Source organism: Phoca vitulina, unplaced genomic scaffold (genome assembly GCF_004348235.1).
Source record: "Phoca vitulina isolate PV1807 unplaced genomic scaffold, GSC_HSeal_1.0 scaffold1, whole genome shotgun sequence".
Taxonomy (NCBI): domain Eukaryota; kingdom Metazoa; phylum Chordata; class Mammalia; order Carnivora; family Phocidae; genus Phoca; species Phoca vitulina.
Window position 1 is genome coordinate 8,823,393 of NW_022589704.1, and position 18,505 is coordinate 8,841,897.

At 43.2% G+C, this 18,505-nt stretch overlaps 1 protein-coding gene across 2 annotated transcripts in view; it reads right to left on the reverse strand.

Annotated features, from left to right (window-relative positions):
• The window catches only part of PSMD1 (proteasome 26S subunit, non-ATPase 1), an 89,848-nt gene extending 77,439 nt beyond the window's left edge, over positions 1 to 12,409 (reverse strand). The window contains exons 1-5 of one of the 2 annotated variants that reach the window (XM_032400134.1): positions 12,248 to 12,409; positions 7,232 to 7,275; positions 6,522 to 6,595; positions 6,175 to 6,344; positions 2,296 to 2,501 (exon numbers count right to left, since the gene is read on the reverse strand). In XM_032400134.1, the coding sequence (XP_032256025.1) occupies positions 2,296 to 2,501; positions 6,175 to 6,344; positions 6,522 to 6,595; positions 7,232 to 7,275; positions 12,248 to 12,263 (510 nt within the window). In that variant the 5' untranslated portion in view covers positions 12,264 to 12,409. Of the gene's footprint in view, positions 1 to 2,295; positions 2,502 to 6,174; positions 6,345 to 6,521; positions 6,596 to 7,231; positions 7,276 to 11,136; positions 12,195 to 12,247 lie in introns of those variants that run through there. The other variant, XM_032400124.1, reaches the window with a different exon arrangement.
• Between the last annotated feature and the right edge of the window lie 6,096 nt (positions 12,410 to 18,505).

Genomic DNA, 18,505 nt, shown 5'->3' on the forward strand with positions numbered 1-18,505 from the left:
TTATTTAGAAATCAAATTATTTTAATCCATGTTCTTTAGTTATTTTAAGCAGCCAAAGATTTACCTGCAACTTCAACAACAGAACTTAAAAATCAACATTTTAGATAAAAATCTTAAAGAAAATTACCTATTTCCGTTTTCATGAAAAAATGGGTTGAAAACAATATTTAATGATCATCCTGAATCCTCACTATGTGAACACAGAATACCATAAGAGTGGTGCTGTTAATTATTAAAAAAAGATATATGCAAATGTCCATATACCAAATGGCTATGTTCTTCATAAAACTGAAAACTGACTACTGAAGTCCTTCATGCTTCTGTCTCCAATCTTGCTAGTCCTCATGTCTTACTGCCTTGCCTATACTTGATAGCCAGGAACACAGTATGATAGAACTATTTCTCCAGCTCTGAGTGACTCAAGCTTTGAGCGCTGTCACATCTAGCTGGTGTTCTTCCTGAGGAAATTTTGACTCCAGACTATGTATATCTTGCAGTTCTCCAAAGTGTATTCAATATCTAAAATACCAACCTATAAAAGTCCTTCAACATAAATAAGCATACTGAAGAGCTACGGGAGTATTTCTCAAAAAACAAGTTGTGACCTACTAGTGAAATCAACTTTATGGGACCAGCATTTCTGATGAAATACAATTTTAAAATATCAGTTACATCAGAAGTAGCGAAAGTAGGTACTGTTTCATAAAACTTAAGTTATATCCACATGCTCTGGGATGAAAACGAATGCATTTCTTACTCTGCATTTTTCTTTTTTTGAACATTTGTCACCCATTTACTTTATATTTTTATTTGCTCAACTGCCTATTCCTCCAGCGATTATTCTACCTGGGAAGAAACTTTGTTGGTGTCATTTGCCACAACATCTCCAATGCCTAGAACAATGTCTGACAGAGTAGACACTCAAAAAATATTTGTTGAGTCAATGAAAACAAGTATTTTATTTATTTATTTTTTTAAAAGATTTTATTTATTTATTTGACAAAAAGACACAGCAAGAGAGAGAACACAAGCAGGGGGAGTGGGAGAGGGAGAAGCAGGCTTCCCACCAAGCAGGGAGCCCGATGCGGGGCTCGATCCCAGGACACTGGGATCATGACCTGAGCCGAAGGCAGACGCTTAACGACTGAGCCACCCAGGCGCCCAGAAAGCAAGTATTTTAATTCTATTCTCATGAAGACAAGGAGAGGCTACAATTGCCCACAAATGAAACTAAGTAAAACTAGGTTCAATTCTATCACATTAGGTTTCTCATTCATTTACTCATTTAAATCTTATCACTGCTGCTAAACACAGATGTTAACTACCAAATAACACAATTAATTAATTACTATAGTGGTAAACGTTATGAAAAAACATAAAGCTCGGAGAGATTAACAGAAGATTTGGACCTAGTCTTTGCAGTAGGGGTAGAGGAGGGTATGGGGCTGGGAATCGATGTATGTGTAAACAAGTGATGAGGTGAACTCTCAATCTTGAACAGGAATAAAGCAGGTAAAGAAAGGAAAGAGTATTTTTTTTTTTAAAGATTTTATTTATTTATTTGACATAGAGATAGCAAGAGCACAGGAACACAAGCAGGGGGAGTGGGACAGGGAGAAGCAGGCTTCCCATGGAGCAGGAAGCCCATCTAGGGGCTCGATCCCAGGACGCCGGGATCATGACCTGAGCCGAAGGCAGACGCTTAACGACTGAGCCACCCAGGTGCCCCAGGAAAGAGTATTTTTGGCAGAGGCAATACTTCTGGTAAGGGGAATGGAGCACAGTACATCTAGGAACTGAGGAGAGGCTGCAGTACAGACAGCCAGCTCATGGAGACAGACAGGTGGTGAGGCAGGCAAAGTGGGCGTAAAGATCAAATGTCCATTTAACTCAGTCATGCACCTTCCTGACCACTTTCTTACACCGACTTACTACAACTGTCATAATTATTGCAAAACACCCCCAAACCAAGAATTTAGTCTGTAGTTTTAGCCATAATAAATGCATTAACATAGTTTATCAGTATAGGCTTCTTAAAAAGGGCAGGATAATTAAAACAACTTCCCCACGCAAGACTTCAAAGGAATGAATGTGGTAAGATAAAAGCAGGTATTTGATGACCACAAAACACAGCCAAGGTTCATATATAAACATGAAAATAAAACATCTGGCAAAAGAGCACCTTATCATTTCTAAATCAGGTTTTCTCTTCAGTACCCAGAGTTTTTAGTTTTAATGACTTGCCTTGCCAATTCCCCATCAATAACAATCTCTAAAATCACATCATCTACCTACCGACTCCAGTATAGTCTTCTCAAAGACATCCAGTCTTCGGGTCTCCAGAGCAATACCAATAGCCTGCTTATACTTGTGATCGTCTAGACATCGCTGGAACATTTTATTTACAATGCCTTCCAATCTCTGGTCAATTGGTTTTTTTTCTCCTTCCGGCAAATCTGCATTTTCCACACATTGTTTGGTGTAGTGATCAATGCATTTTGCTGTGAGAAAAATAAAATAACGAATCACCTTATAAATAGGGCTAAATACTAGAAAAGACAAATGCCTTCATTTTTTAATCAAAAAAATTTATGGAATAACTATAGAGTAATAAGCAAATTTCAAAACTTTTAAATTCCAGAAGTTACACATTCAAATCAATACTATTCCCTTCATAACAGTTATACTGGAGGGCTTACATACTAATTCCAATGAGGCTGACGGTATTCAAAACATTTCTATCTTTGTATTATATTTTGACCAAAATTATATTACTCAACTATATTGCTTATTAGACAGAGTTGGCTACAAATAGCTACTGTTTCACTTTCAAAAACAAATACTTGCCATTACTGAGGATATTAAAAAAGACCTATTGTAAAAATTATCACATAGCAATAAATTACTAGACTTCTTCAAATTAGTGAAACTATTAGCTCATCGACAGTAGAGGCCATGTCTAAATCATCCTCGTAAAATACTGATGAATAACCTGAAATGTGCCACAGGTTCTAAAGGCAATTCCAAAGATTTCCAAAAACCTTTCCAGCAACTGTAGCAAATCTGCTGAAATACTGTCGCAAAGTAAGGTGGGTGAAATCTATGCAATCTCCAGTCCCAGCCCCCGACTCCCACTGTCACTGCCGCCTTAAAATTCACGCAGTGGTATATACATGCAGGATTTGGCTTTCACATTACACAATGATTTGGTTGAATGGGGCGGACAGGGCAACATACTGAAGGGGGCCAGTAGTATACTTGTTGAGAAATATTTAAGTTTGTTTATAACTCACACTACTTTACAATCACACTTTAAACTTATTAGAAATAACCAATAAAGGGAATTTCCCTAAGCCTTCTTCCACCTTCATAAGGAAGATAAATAGCTACCCAAGTGAATGACAGAAAATAGTTATACTCTCTGTAACTCATTGACTTGTCACTCTCCCTTTCAAAGAGAAGAAAGGGTACATGAACAAGATTAATTAGTTACAAACTACAGCCCTGGGAAACAAATGATTTGAATTAGCATAAAGAATTACTGGCCCACTGGATGGCTCAAGTTAAATGGATCTGTATTTTGGGGGAAACAGAGTCCTTTTATAAATTGGAATATATCAAATTCAGAGTTCATCCAGACAGAATTACGCAGGTTTACATATAGTTAATAAGGATAAAGTGGCAGTCACAAAGCAGACCTTAAACAATTTTGGTTGCAGAAAATCTTTACCAGGCCCTAATATGAGCTTTTTAAACCAAATGTAGTTAAGTGAGGAAACATTACACCTACCTATCAGAAAGGAACCTCAGAATTATAACAATCGGGGAATTTTCTTAAATTTAGTAACCAAAGGGGAAAAAATATGCCTCCCAGGTTTCAAATGAGGTTCATGCTTTCACTTACCAGGTTTATATCATAACTATATCCCAGAATCTAGTCTCATTCCCAGCTGAGGTCTTTTTAGAACAGAGAAAAAATTTACCAGTCTTGAATTTTCTGGATGTATAATATTCATTAAGATCCTAGGATGCCTTTCTCAAATTCTATTTTGTGTATCCCCTCACAAATTTCACTGACGTTCAAAAACAATCCATTCTTTTTTAAAGATTTTATTTATTTATTTGGGAGAGAGAGAGCGCACGCGCACGAGTGCGTGCACAGGCGAAGGGGGAGGAGGGGGAGAGGGAGAAAGATTCTCAAGCAGGCTCTGCGCTTGAACTTGATCCTGCAACCCTGAGATCAAGACCTGAGCCAAAACCAAGAGTCGGACACTCAACCAACTGCACCAGCCAGGCGCCGCCAAAATAATCCATTCTAAAAGTCCCTACAAAACTAGAGGGGTGAACCCCAATGCCACACAAAGAAAAGCAAACAGAATTGGTCTATTTATCAACAACTGCCTTCTACAAGCTAAGATGGTACATAGCACTGAGAGAGAGGGAAAGCATCTACCACCTCATAGCCCCTTATAGACCAACAGTCCTGTTTAAAACATGATTTGGAAAATAGTAGCAATGCAAGCACTTGCACATCACTGTTGAAAAAATTATCAGTATTCATCAAAAAAAAAATTCCTGAAATAAGAGAAAAGAGGTTAAGTGTATTTAGCTCCCCATTTCTAACTCAATATAGAGAAAGTGTTCCATGTTTCAAATGTTATGGTCTATTCTTTAAAACCACTTGTTCTTTCTATAGGATTTATAGATGAAAACTCCAATTCAATGAGCCCCCAACAGCAGTAAGTTAATTGCAACATTTTCACAACACCATGGCAAAAACTTTAAAACCATGAATGCAGAATTCTAGTTGGAATATCAGAGACATTTGAAAGTATCCCTTTGGGGGCGCCTCGGTGGCTCAGTCGTTAAGCGTCTGCCTTTGGCTCAGGTCATGATCCCAGGGTCCTGGGATCGAGCCCCGCATCGGGCTCCCTGCTCCGCGGGAAGCCTGCTTCTCCCTCTCCCACTCCCCCTGCTTGTGTTCCCTCTCTCGCTGTGTCTCTGTCAAATAAATAAATAAAATCTTAAAAAAAAAAAAAAAAAGTATCCCTTTGGACCACCTTGTGCAGCACTTCCCAATTTCTGAAAAAGAATACCCAAATTCTCCTCTTAAGGGTTCAGGTGAATAATGCAGACCTCTTCTAAATTAGCAATTAAAAAAAATATCTATACTGCACACCACTAAGAACAGAATGCTCATCGGAGTAATAATAACCATAACCTAAGATAACTACTTTTGTGTTGATTAGGTTGTTTCTGAATAATTTCTTAGATTCATTCTTAAAAGCTTTACCAGATGGAAAATAATTACCTATAATAGAACACACCCTTGTGCTCTCTGTAACTATATTCCTACAGACTTGTCTGAAGGGTATGTAGTCCATTCTTTCATCTACTAGATCAGGAGTTTTCAAACATTTTTTAAAGCTACAAATCTTTGAACAAAACCTTACATAGTTATAGTTTAATTTACAAGATAGAAAGCCCAAAGTCTCGCCAGTATGCTATCCCCCACTTCAAAAATAAATGAAAAAATTATGGTTGCCAGTGGAAACAATATGGATTTTGAAGTAAGCCTGAGTTTTAAATTCTGACCCTCCTATTTAATAGTCATGTGTCTCTACCATCTCAAAACCCGAGTTTTTTTCATTCATAAAACAGGGATAGCACCTTCCTCATGGAGCAGCTGTGGAATAAACCATGCCATGTAGAATGAGTAACACAGTGCCTAGCAAAATGGAGATAGTCAATAATGGTTTCTGGTATTAGAAACAAATCTATAAATTACTGTCATTTAGTTCGTTACTCATAATAATTAATTTTTTCATAGAACAGAATGCTCATTGGAGTAACAATAACCATAACCTAAGATAACTACCTTTGTGTTGATCAGGCTGTTTCTGAATAATTTCTTAGATTCATTCTTAAAATGTTTTGTGAGGTGTGTCTTCACTGTTACTGTTACTAATGTTACTGTTCATTATGTCAAAAAATAATAATCCCCAAACTGGAAGGCAGATCTAAAAACTCAGCCTGCATACGATTATAGGATTGTGAACTTCCAATTAAAATTAAATTCGGCAACAGCAAGAAGTAATTCAGAAAAAAAAATGTTATATGCACTACAGCAAGAAAGAAGCCAAGATAAAGCTTTACCAGATGGAAAATAATTACCTATAATAGTCTCCACGTATTCAGAGTTGTCATTGACATTGAAGAGGTCACCAGCTCCAAGTGCATAATTCAGAGATTCCTCAAAAGCCCCAAGGTGATAAAATACTTTAGATGCCACTAAGGCTGCAAACTGCCGACTCCGGAAACCTTCATCTTCATACAAAACTTCTCTGAAAGAAATTAGGAAGTATAAGCCTAGCTCAAACTGGTTTTCCTTAAAAATCCCAAATCTAAATATGTTTAGTAGCAGCAAATTCCTAATTGAATTAAAAGCCACATGACCCACATCCACAGAGAATTAGTTGATCTACTTTAATACAATTTATACAAATAAAATAATTTCTTACATTTTATCTACAGACTCAGAAATTTCTGCCCAGAAGTCATTGACAACTGCATTCAACTTATGTAGTGCAAATTCCTGTAGAAGATAAAAATAAAATTTGATTTTGACTTACCATTACAAATTTTACAAAAAAAAAAGTTTCTGACAAATCAATGGCCAAATTCTCAATCATATTTACTAAAATTTTTAATCTATGACAAATACAAAAATTTACTGACTTATGTTTTCTCTTGGGTTTACAGATTTCCTTTCTGTTTTTAATCATAAAACATCAAACTAGCCATAGTTCATTCCTTATCATAATAAGCATCTTCTCTGTATATACACAATTAATTACTGGATATAAATGAATTCAGGTGTGTAGAGCCACTTTAGGTATGTTCCAAACTTTAGTCAAATACAAGTAATTTAAAAATATGTGACACAGAAGAAACAATTTTATTGTGCTTTCCTTTGATAAAGAAATAAGGGTGGGCGGGGAGTGTTCTGGTGCCATACTGAGAATTATTTACCTTAGCTTTGTTAAGCTCTAGGGAAAACCAACTGCTATTGCCAAAATAGTTTCCTGGTGGGGGGGGAGGGGGCTATATTTGAATGGGTACAGACTTGGTAAGATGGCTATTTTAAATGATGGAAAATACACAAATATGACTAAATTCAGAGTTTCACAGCATGCATATTAACCCCAGTTAATTTTTCTTCAACTCATACCTTAAGCTGTGGTTCTTCCTCATCCAGAAGAGAAATAATTCCAGCTATAAGACAAAAGGCATATCATGATTATGAACCATAATCTTCTGCTAAGAGAGAAGATACTGCTTAGTCAAAATATATCACAATTGGAAAAAATAAGTATTTTTTTGAGGAGTGACTTCACTAGAATGATTATTCTTTAAAATTGTAAATGTTTACATTTCAAAGTTTAAGAGTGGTGTTATCAAACCTTCATGCCACCACAAAATCACATTATTTGCCAAATTCAGTGTTTTCAAAGTGCAGTCCTTGAACCCATAGAATTAGCATTACCTGGGAACTTGTTAAAAATGCAAATTCTTGGCCCCATCCTAGAGCTACTGCATTAGAAATTGTGGGGATGGGGTCCAGTTATGGGGCCACAAGTTTTCCTTGTGATACTGATACTATAGTTTGAGAATCTTTGGCCTAGTTTACTGATCAAAATGGGAAATTTTCCCAATTTTAGAAAAAATTTATTCACACAAAATAAGCCAAGAGTTATAAAATTACTTACAAAAAAAGGTGTAGTCATCAACTCAACAGAGTAAAATATATCAATTATTTCAAGATGCCTATATTAAGGGGCGCCTGGGTGGCTCAGTCGTTGAGCGTCTGCCTTTTCGGCTCAGGTCATAATCCCGGTGTCCTGGGATCGAGCCCCGCATCGGGCTCCCTGCTTCGCGGAAGCCTGCTTCTCCCTCTCCCACTCCCCCTGCTTGTGTTCCCTCTCTCGCTGTGTCTCTCTGTCAAATAAATAAAATCTTAAAAAAAAAAAGCCTATATTAAGGGACCTCCTTTATATCACAAGTAACCTAGAAGGTATGTTAAATGAGAGCAATCTTAACTTGTTCTGACTTCCACCTACCCAAGCACAGTGTTTCCCACATGACCGTGAGGTGTTAACACACACTGGAAAGTGAAGGAAACTATCCTCTCCAAAAGAATACACCTTGAAATATAGTCATATACCAAAGGGATTTTTAGAAAAAATACATGGGAAATCACTGTCCTTAGACCACAAAGAAACAAAACAAACAAAAAAAGAAAACTAAACTGTGTCTCATATATATGTTTTCCATATAGATCTTAAAAGTCATTCTGGAACACTGAATTCAAACTGTGAGCTGAGGGGTGCCTGCGTGGCTCAGTCTGTAAGCGTCAGCCTTCAGCTCAGGTGATGATCCCACGGTCCTGGGATCAAGTCCCGCACTGGGCTCCTTGCTTGGCGGGAGCCTGCTTCTCCCTCTCCCTCTGCCCACCGCTTCCCCTGCTTGAGCTCTCTCTCTGTGTCAAATAAATAAATAAAATCTTTTAAAAAAAAGAAAAAAGAAACAAGAAACTGTGAGTTGATTAAAAAGTGTCAAGACAACTTTACTTGGGAGATGTAGCCATTTTTAATTGGTAAGTGTAGGTTTGCCAAGTAGCTCCAGCAGTCTTTAGAAAGAGCCATACAGGAAAGGATACAACATTTAGCCAACTAAACTACACCATGGTGTTGGCTAGGAGATACTACTATTCTAAAAGCATAAAAGCAGACAGAAAGAACTTCTTGGTACTCTAGTTTGGTATGACAAGTCCAGAACAGAGAGGCTAAACTGACAGAATGCAGACAAGACAGATTAAAAAATGTAATGGGGGGGCGGGCGGCGCCTGGGTGGCTCAGCCAGTTAAGCGACTGCCTTTGGCTCAGGTCATGATCCCAGGGTCCTGGGATCGAGCTCTACATCGGGCTCCTTGCTCAGCGGGGAGCCTGCTTCTCCCTCTCCCTCTGCCTGCCTCGCTGCCTACTTGGTCTCTCTCTCCCTCTGTCAAATAAATAAATAAAATCTAAAAAAAAAAAATGTAATGGGGGTTGGTGAACTAGTGATAGGGAATAGCTGATAGACAAGAATGCTTTAAATGTGGAACAGATCATAAACAGCAGAACACTTCATCAACATTAACTAAAAATGCTACCCATTGCCTATCATCAATCAATGGTGTATCTGAACTGCTTTTACCAAAAGAGGTGATGAATTTTTTGCACTCCCCTGTTTGGTATTACTTATGACTAATTTGTTACCTGGTTGTCCTGGCTTGGAAATGCAGCCTTTGTTCATGGAACACAACTAAATCAAATACTCTACACTCCATACACAATTATTTCCCAACTTAAAAACAAAATAGAACTTTCCTTTGGATGGGGGGAGAGGGAAGTATATAAGGAATGTGAAAAGTTTAGGATGCTAGAAAAATCTCTTCTGCCATAATAAAAAGTAAGTGGACATTACCTAAACTTGTTCAATCAGTTTATAGTAATATTTGGATGTTATTTATAAATACAAAGTATGTGCCAGAAGAAACAGCTTAAAAGTTGAAAATGGCCGTCTCCAGGGATGAGGAAGAGGAAAGAGGAGTGGGGGGTTACTATTTTAAAGCTTTTTAGCATAATTTCACTTTATTTGCCTATATTACGTTAAAAAAAACCAACACAAAACACAAAACCCCACTCAGTCTCACATCTCTCTCCTGCAACAACCTATCTCTATCTCTCCACTCCCTTTTGCTGACAAGTCTTTTGAAAAACTTAACAGTATGTGTTCATACGTGTTCACCTCTTATTCACCACTGTGTTCTTAGTGCCTAGCAAGTGACTAAAGAATAAATGAATGAATTAACTGATGAATCCACACCAGAACTGTGAAGCTAGCCTGTTTAGCACCTGGGACAGATCCTAAGCCATTGTGAGCCACAGGACAGGAAACAAGGTGACAAAAGGTTCTGAGCAAAGGCTGGTAAGTAATCCAGTAAATGTAACAAATATACTAAATCACCACAGAGTCTCAGAATAGGACCTCAAAGATCATTACTCTTGCCACTCTCAATAGGTTTAAATTCTATTATATTCCCACTAAGTGCTTTTTCAGCCTCTCCTTAAAATACTCTAGGGATTAAATTATTGATTTCATTAGTTGATTCCCTTGTTCTTTTTTTTTTTTTTTAAGATTTTATTTATTTATTTGACAGGGAGAGAGAGAGAGAGACAGCGTGAGAGGGAACACAAGCAGGGGGAGTGGGAGAGGAAGAAGCAGGCTTTCGGCCGAGCAGGGAGCCCGATGGGGGCTCGATCCCAGGACCCTGGGATCATGACCTGAGCTGAAGGCAGTCGCTCAACCAACTGAGCCACCCAGGCGCCCCTGATTCCCTTGTTCTAAATATACTTCTGAACTTCTGCTATCTGCTTGACAGTGCTCTAAGAATTACGAAACCAACAAGTCTGCCACCCAAAATTGTACCAGAAAGACAGTAATCGGGTAAGTAAACAAAGTAATCACAGGACTGTGATGAAGGGAGGGGGCAGCTAAGGGGAAGAGAGGCAGGCAGCATTATTTTAAAAGAATGATCAGGAAAGACTAACATTGGAACTGGGACTAAAAATTGAGAAGCTAAGGGAAAACTTGAGGAAAAAGAGTCTAGAAAGAGGGAACAAAATGTGCAAGGGTCCTGAGGTTAGGAGAGAAACTGACATATTCAAGGAACAGAAAGAAGGCCAGTATGAATAGGATGTAGTGAGTGAGGAAGAAAGGAGTATAAGACAAAGCAGGAATCCAATTATGTAAGTCTTTGGTTAAAAGTCTGGATTTTATTCTAAACACAATGGAAATCCCTAGAGATTTTAAGCAAAAAAAATGACATTAAAGTTTGAAAAAAATTACTCTGACTACAAGAAAAATGGACTGTATGAAGATAACACTGGAAAAAACAAAATCTTAAGGCTGTTACAGAAACTCAGGCAAAAGATAAAGGTGGTCTGGGCTAATAAGAAGCTGTGGCGATGGACGGATGTGAAACAGAAGGAGGCCTACATTTACAAGTGGCAAGAAACTTCATGCTTATTTTACCTTTAAAGAGCTGTGACTGGAAACACTCTTTCCTATTGGAACTAAAATTCATCTCATTTGTATCCCGTGGGGACAAAAGTCTAATTCCAGGTACAGGTGACAGCTCTTGAAGCCTCTGAAAATAGCTTTTGTGTCTCTAGGGTCTCCATCAATTCCTTGCAGCAATCCTCACAAACGTATGGGTGTGAGCTCCTTACAAGTTAGTGTGAGCACCAGTCTGTTTACAACAAAATACTTGTGGGACAAACGTAGATAAAACAGGACGAGAAAAGGGTGTGTGAGCCGGCAAGCAAAAAACACCAAGGCTGTGGACAGCTATATGCAAATCAGTCTGTAGCGGGGGATGGGGGGGGGGCTTAAAAAATCTCCACTGGATCTTTACAGCTTATCCCATTTCAAATGTCATTACCCGAATCTACATACGCAATGGTCAGGTGTATGCAACCTGCTCCGCACCCCCATGAATTCCTTCTTCGATGCGGAGTATGTACGGAGCACCTGGCCTCCCAACCATAGATCGGTCATCAGTATAATGCAGTCTCCGGGTGCTGTCTTCACCGAACACCAACGTTCTCTGGGCGCTTGCACTGAATACTCTCGGAACAGCCCCGGAAACAACCCGCCTCAAATGTAATTTCAGGTCGGACTCCAAGGAGAACGGAGCTGGAGCCAGATCCCGAGCACTTCTGTAGCAGTTAGGCTGCCTTACCGCCGACCGCACAGGGGGGCCGTCCCATCCTAACCACCTGCGAGGAAGCGCTGGGATCACACGGCCCCACAGGGCCAACTTCGGGAGGGACACAACTGAGGACGCCCCCTCCCCGGGGTCGGAGAAGGGCCCAAGAAGCCCCTCGGGTCCGGGCAAGGGGTGTGACTGGGGAGGGATGCCCAGGCGGACGACCCGGCGCGATTCCCCCGAGCCCGAGGTCTTCGTCGGGCCCTCACAGAGGCCGGACCAGACTGCCAGCCCCCGGGCCGGGGGTGGGCCGTGGGCAGCGAGGGGCCGCGCAGGCCGGCGCTCCGCCGGGAGGTGCCCAGTCACCGGCCCTGACTCAGCTAAAAGCCGGCGTGGCGGCTCCTCCCTTTCGGCGCCGGCAGCGATCGCACTCACCAGCTGAAGTGATCATGGCTGCGTCCCGCACGCGCCCGCCCGCTCGCTCGCCGTCCCGGCCGCGCCGTGTATCTGTCACCTCCGGGCCCGTCCGCTCCGCCGCGCCTCCTCTCTCCCCCGGTGCGGTGCTCAGTCAGTAGCCTCCTCAGGCCGCCGGCTCGCTCCTCTTCCAGGACCCCGCCCGCCCCGGGGCTGCCCGCCGCTCCGCCTGCCGCTCGGCGCGAATTCGCCCCACGGCCTGCGGTTTTCTGCGCCGCCACCGGCACGCTGGCCCCCGCGAAAGGGTGCACGGTCCATGTTTTCTCTGACCCTCTTCCAGGTTCAGCGCTCCCGCTGGGGCGCGGACACTACTGGGCACCTGCGATCAGGCTTCATAATAGCCACCCCCAGAGGGAGGCCCCCATTATCACCCGCCATTGCTCGGAGAAAGGGTGTTGCGGGCAGGTGCTCGTGGTGCTCGCAGCGCCACCTGCTGCTTCGGCGGTCTCTCTGCACCATTCCCCGCGCGCTCGCCAGCCAAACCTTCGGGGGTAGGAGTGAGGCAAAGAGCGTTTTCTTAGAAAAGTCAGTTTCAAAGTTTTTAAAAAACAGAACCCATCTCAAAAGAAATCCTCACAGAAATGTTTTATTGTCATAATGAATCCCTAAGTAATCATTGGTTTATAATAAAATTGAACAATGAGAATTTTTGTTCTACATTTGGAATAGTTAATACTGTATGTTGTTTAAAAGAAGTATAAAAAGGTATACAGTGAGGGGCGCCTGGGTGGCTCAATCGGTTAAGCATCTGCGGCTCAGGTCGTGATCCCAGAGTCCTGGGATCAGCCCCACCACTCCCTGCTCAGCGGGGAGTCGGCTTCTCCCTCTCTCTCTGCTTCTCTCCCGGGCTTGTGCTCTCTCTTTCTCTCTCTCTTTCTCTCTCATAAATGAATGAATGAATGAATAAAAATAAAATCTTTTAAAAAATGATATACAGTGAAAGTGTTCCATAGGAAAAAAGAGCTTCCAATTCTTGCCTTCCACTGGTCTAGTTCTTCTTCCCCCCCCACAGCAACAGGTTCTTGGTTTTCCTTTTTTTTTCTCCTAAAGATTTTATTTATTTATTTGAGAGAGAGACAGCACTAGAGAGAGTGAGCACGAGTGGGAGGGAAGGACAGAGGGAGAGGGAGAAGCAGGCTCCCCACCCAGTGGGGAGCCCTATATAGGGCTTGATCCCAGGACCCCAGAATTGTGACCTGAGCTGAAGGCAGATGCCCAACCGACTGAGCCACCCAGGCACCCCCTTGGTTTTTGATACGTCTAATTTGAAATGGCAGTTGTGATGGCCATTTGCAGTGTATACCAGCTTCAATAGCCTGTTTACTTCAGTAGACAATACTGAGAAAGACTTGAAGATTAGAGACAGATGGTGGTGTTTTTAAGCCACTAGCCTTTGCACCATCAAGCTATTCATCGATTGGATAGCAATCACTAAAGATTATTTCTGAAAAATAAAGATTATTTCTGAGGCCTTATCAAAACAGTGCAACCTACTGGCGCAAGCAATATTTTGTGGTTGAATTAAAATTTGGTTGATAACACATTGGAGTGAATGTGTGAATTTTTTAAATTGTATTCTAAAGCTAAGGTTGTTAAAATATATCAAATATAATTATTAAACACTTCTGAAGAACCTATAGCTCAGACTGAAAGGCACTGCCCTGGGAGGTGTGCAAAAAAAAAAAAAATAAACAGATATGTGGGAGTATCATTTCATAGAGACACTTTGGCCAATCCCTCATATGAAGACACCTGTATGCCCGAAACTTCTAGAGAATTCGCACATGATAATAGGTGATGGAAATGAGTGGAGCAGGCAGAGTGTAAGGAAATACTAGATCAGCAGGATGGTGAGTGGCGACTAAGTGTCAGGGAGGCAGGAGGGGATGGTGGTGACTGTCAAAATGAAGAATGAGGGCCCCACTGAAAGAGAGCAGTGGCTACTTCTTCTCTTGCCGTGTTGCTGGGCAAAACTGTAGGACTACTGGGGCGCCTGGGGGGCTCAGTCAGTTAAGCATCTGACTCTTGATTTTGGCTCAGGTCATGATGTCAGGATTGTGAGATAGAGCCCCGCATCAGGTTGCTTGAGATTCTCCCTCTCCCTTCGCCCCTCTCCCACCAGCTGGCTCTAAAAAAAAAAAAAAAAAAAAAAAAAATAGTAGAACTACTGTTGTGAAAGCTTATGATTTTTTCCAAGAAAAGTCAGAAGTCAGAATTTCATGTGGAATCTTCTGAATTTTAAATGGTGGTAACTTGGGTGAAATGGGTAAAGGTGGTCAAAAGGTATAAACTTCCAGTTAGAAGATAAATAGGTCTGTTCATCTGAAGCTAATGTATAATTGTGTGTTAACTATACTCCAATTAAAAAAAAAAGTCCTAGGGATGTAATGTACAGCATGGTGACTACAGTTAATATCGTATTTATATATAAAAGTTGCCAAGAGAGAAAGTCTTAAAAGTTCTTTTTTTTTTCTTTCAAGATTTTATTTATTTATCTGACAGAGAGGGAGAGCAGGAACACAAGCAGGGGGAGTGGGAGAGGGAAAAGCAGGCTTCCTGCGGACCAGCGAGCTCGATGCGGGGCTCAATCCCAGGACCCTGGGATCATGACCTGAGACAAAGGCAGACGCTTAATGACTGAGCCACCCAGGCACCCCTTAAAATTTCTTTTTTTAAAAGATTTTAAAATTTATTTTAGAGAGAGAGCACATGAGCACATGAAAGGGTGGGGGGAGGGGCAGAGGGCAAGGGAGAGAGAATCTCAAGCAGACTCCCCACTGAGTGCAGAGCTGACCCTCCTTGGGGCTCAATCCCATGATCCCAAGATCATGAACTGAGCTGAAATCAAGAGTCTGCTGCTTAGGGGTGCCTGGGCGGCTCAGTTGTTAAGCGTCTGCCTTCGGCTCAGGTCATGAGCCCAGGATCCTGGGATCGAGCCCTACATCGGGCTCCCTGCTCGGCGGGAAGCCTGCTTCTCCCTCTCCCGCTCCCCCGGCTTGTGTTCCCTCTCTCACTGTGTCTCTCTCTGTCAAATAAATAAAATCTTAAAAAAAAAGTCTGCTGCTTAACCAACTGAGCCACCCAGGTGCCCCAAGTCTTAAAAGTTCTAATCACAAGAAAAAAAATTGTAGTGATTCAGTCAGTGATGGATGTTAACTAAACTTATTGTGGTAATCATTTTCCAATATATACATATACCAAGTCACTGTGTTGTACACCTAAAACCAGCACAATGTATGTATCAATTATATCTCAATAAAAAAATGAATATTGGGGGATCGAGCCCTGTGTCAGGCTCTGCACTGGGCGTGGAGCCTGCTTAAGATTCTCTCTCTTTGGGGCGCCTGGGTGACTCGGTTAAGTGACTGCCTTCGGCTCAGGTCATGATCCTGGAGTCCCAGAATCGAGTCCCGCATTAGGCTCCCTGCTCAGTGGAGTCTGCTTCTCCCTCTGACCCTCCCCCTCCATGCTCCTTCTCTCTCTCAAATAAATAAATAACATCTTAAAAAAAAAAAAGATTCTCTCTCTTCCTCTCCCCCTGCCCCTCCCCCTGCTTCACGCACTCTCAATCTCTCTCTAAAATAAATAAATAAATAAATAAATAAATAAATAAATAAATAAATAAGTGTTGGCAATTAATTCAAAATGTTTTAAAACAAGAGAAGGCCAGTTGCCACGTCTGTTCTTCAAAGAGAAGACATTCTCTATGGGAGGACGATCATGTCTCTGGTTTGGATACTGTGCTTTTAACTTCCACAAAGCCCCATGGGAACGCTATGGGGGGCCCGTCTCTTCTTGTGGATTCTGCTCTTCCACCTGGATGGCTGTTCCAGGCCTGAGGCTTCTTCCTCTTCATTTAATCGTGTACTCTTTAGTCACAGCGATCTTTTCAGAACTCAACTCTGACCACTGCCTCCCTCATCCTGAGCTCTATTCTTATGCTTCGTTCTTCTGAGTTTCTGTCCAAAGCCTTTGTCTCGCTCCCCATTCTCCCTGTGAGAGATCAATGCCTCCATTGCTATGGACAAAATGGTGGCTCCTAAAATGTATCCCGTAGCCCCACCCTCTCTCTGGAGCACCAGACTCACACAGTTACCATACATCTCTGATACTCCTTAACTCAACAACCTCAAAGCTCCAGGCATGTCTTCTGCCTTGATCTGGGTGTGGTGAAGGGCACCCACTGCTAGTGAAGCAGGGCCCCGGGTGGGGGGGGGACACACACTTGACTGTTCCCTCCCGCTCACCTGGTCTGGACAGCTCTGGTCTACCTAATGTCTCCCCCAGCAGCCCAGCTCCCATTCCCCGGCAGTCTCAGCTCCCCCTCTTCCTTCCTGGCTGCAAGAGCTTCCAACAGCTTTGACTTCCTGCTCACCATCTCAGGATTCTCCAGTCCGTCCTTCACAGCCAGCCAGGAGCACAATCAAAAACAAGGAAGACAAGGACTGTCTCCTCCAAGACTTTCGCCCAACCCTGCTTACCCTCAATCTTTATATCCCAGCCCTCTGCCCTGGCAGGCCACGTTCCAGCCATCTGGAACCGCTGCGGCTCCCAGAGTGGCCACGCAGCATGAACCTTGTCTCGGACCTTGGTACTTGCTCTTCCCTCTCCCCCCAGCTACCAAGCAGCTCCTCCTCCAGGTAGGCCTTTCTTGACCACCCCACTGTGCGTCCCCTTACAGCCCTCAGCCCACACAGCTATTGTCCTGTCTCCTCGCCCAGGTCCCAACTGGACTAGGAACTTCTCAAGAGCGCGAGCCACATCGTATTCATCTCAGCATCCCCTATAGTAACTAGCACAGTGTTAGGCACACAGTAGGCGCTCAGTAAATGTTTGTTGGATGAATGGATGAATGCAGGGCCAGCCAGTTCTTGGCACAATGCTGGAACTCACACCTATGTCTCTGAAGCCCTAGCCCTCTCCAAGATTTTATAATGAGATGTATTTATCTTCAAAGAAGCTTGAGGACATACCAAAATCACAGAAAGACTTCCTACCCAGGGCTCTGTTCATAAACAACTATCTGTCTCCAAATTTAGGAGTGACGCAAAAAATCTCAAAGCCCAAACAAGGTCATCTGCGGGCTCAAACAGGTATTGGCCGGGCCGGGGCGTCTGTAGGGGTGAAGGGAGGAAACCAGAGCCGGCGCTTTCCTTGCCTAGGTGCCCACCTTCAGCAGGGCTCAGGGCTAAGCTCTGCCCGGAGCATCTCCCTGGCCCGCGCGGCGCCCTCTAGTGGCCACAGCGCTCCCCGGAAGGCGGAGAACTGCGCAGGGGGCGAGCGCCCTGCGACCACCCACATCCCGCCCTCCACCCCACCCCCGCCCCCATGCCCAGCCTCCCGGCGTTTGAATCCTGGGTCTTAGGAGGGCTCGCTCCTGCCAAGAACCGGGCTTGACTGCTTTTTGAGCTGCTGCGGTCTGAGTTGATAAGGGCAGGCGTCGCCAGAGCCAGGAAACACGGGAGCAAATCCCTGCTTTGCCACTTGGCGGCGCTGTGGCCGTGTGGTCACCCAACCCCAGGCGCAGAGGGGAGCGGCCCACCTGCCTGGCAGGGCCCTCAGTGAGGGGAGGTGCTCTAGTCAGGGTTTGGCATACAGCAGCGCTCAATAAACCTCAGATCTTATGGCACAGGGCCTGGCCCCGAGGCTAGTGGATGCCTCACGTACACCACGCACGCCACATGCTATTAAAGTATTCGTGCATGGGAGCAGAACCGCAAGCGCAGCGGGTGACACGGGCCTCCGGTGGGTGGGTGCTTGGTGGGAGGGAAACGCCTGGATGGGGCCAGAATCGCCCTGGGTGGACTGAGGCACAAAAAGACCCGCAAAGCCATCTGAGATGCTGGACTCTCTTCCCCCTAGGGACAGTGTCCAGGAGGCCAGCTCCCATCCTGGGCAACCGACAAGCCGATGCTGGAAGCCACTGCGGGTCCCTGGCTGGGGATCGGGGGTTGGGGGGGGTGCGGGAAGAGCCACACCAAACCCCCAAGACAGGTCTCCTGCACGTTTCCAGTGTTCTAGACTCTTGCTTTCACACCGGGTAGCCCCTGGCAACAGGTGCTACTGAGCACTGGAAATGCGGCTATTGCAAATCCTGGAACTGATTTTTAAATTCAATTTTATTTTATTTCATTAAAATTTAAAGACTGACGCCCAATTTAGTTATTGGGAAACTTTTAAGTACATCTGGAGCAATTTGAGATGTGAATCTCCTTTTTC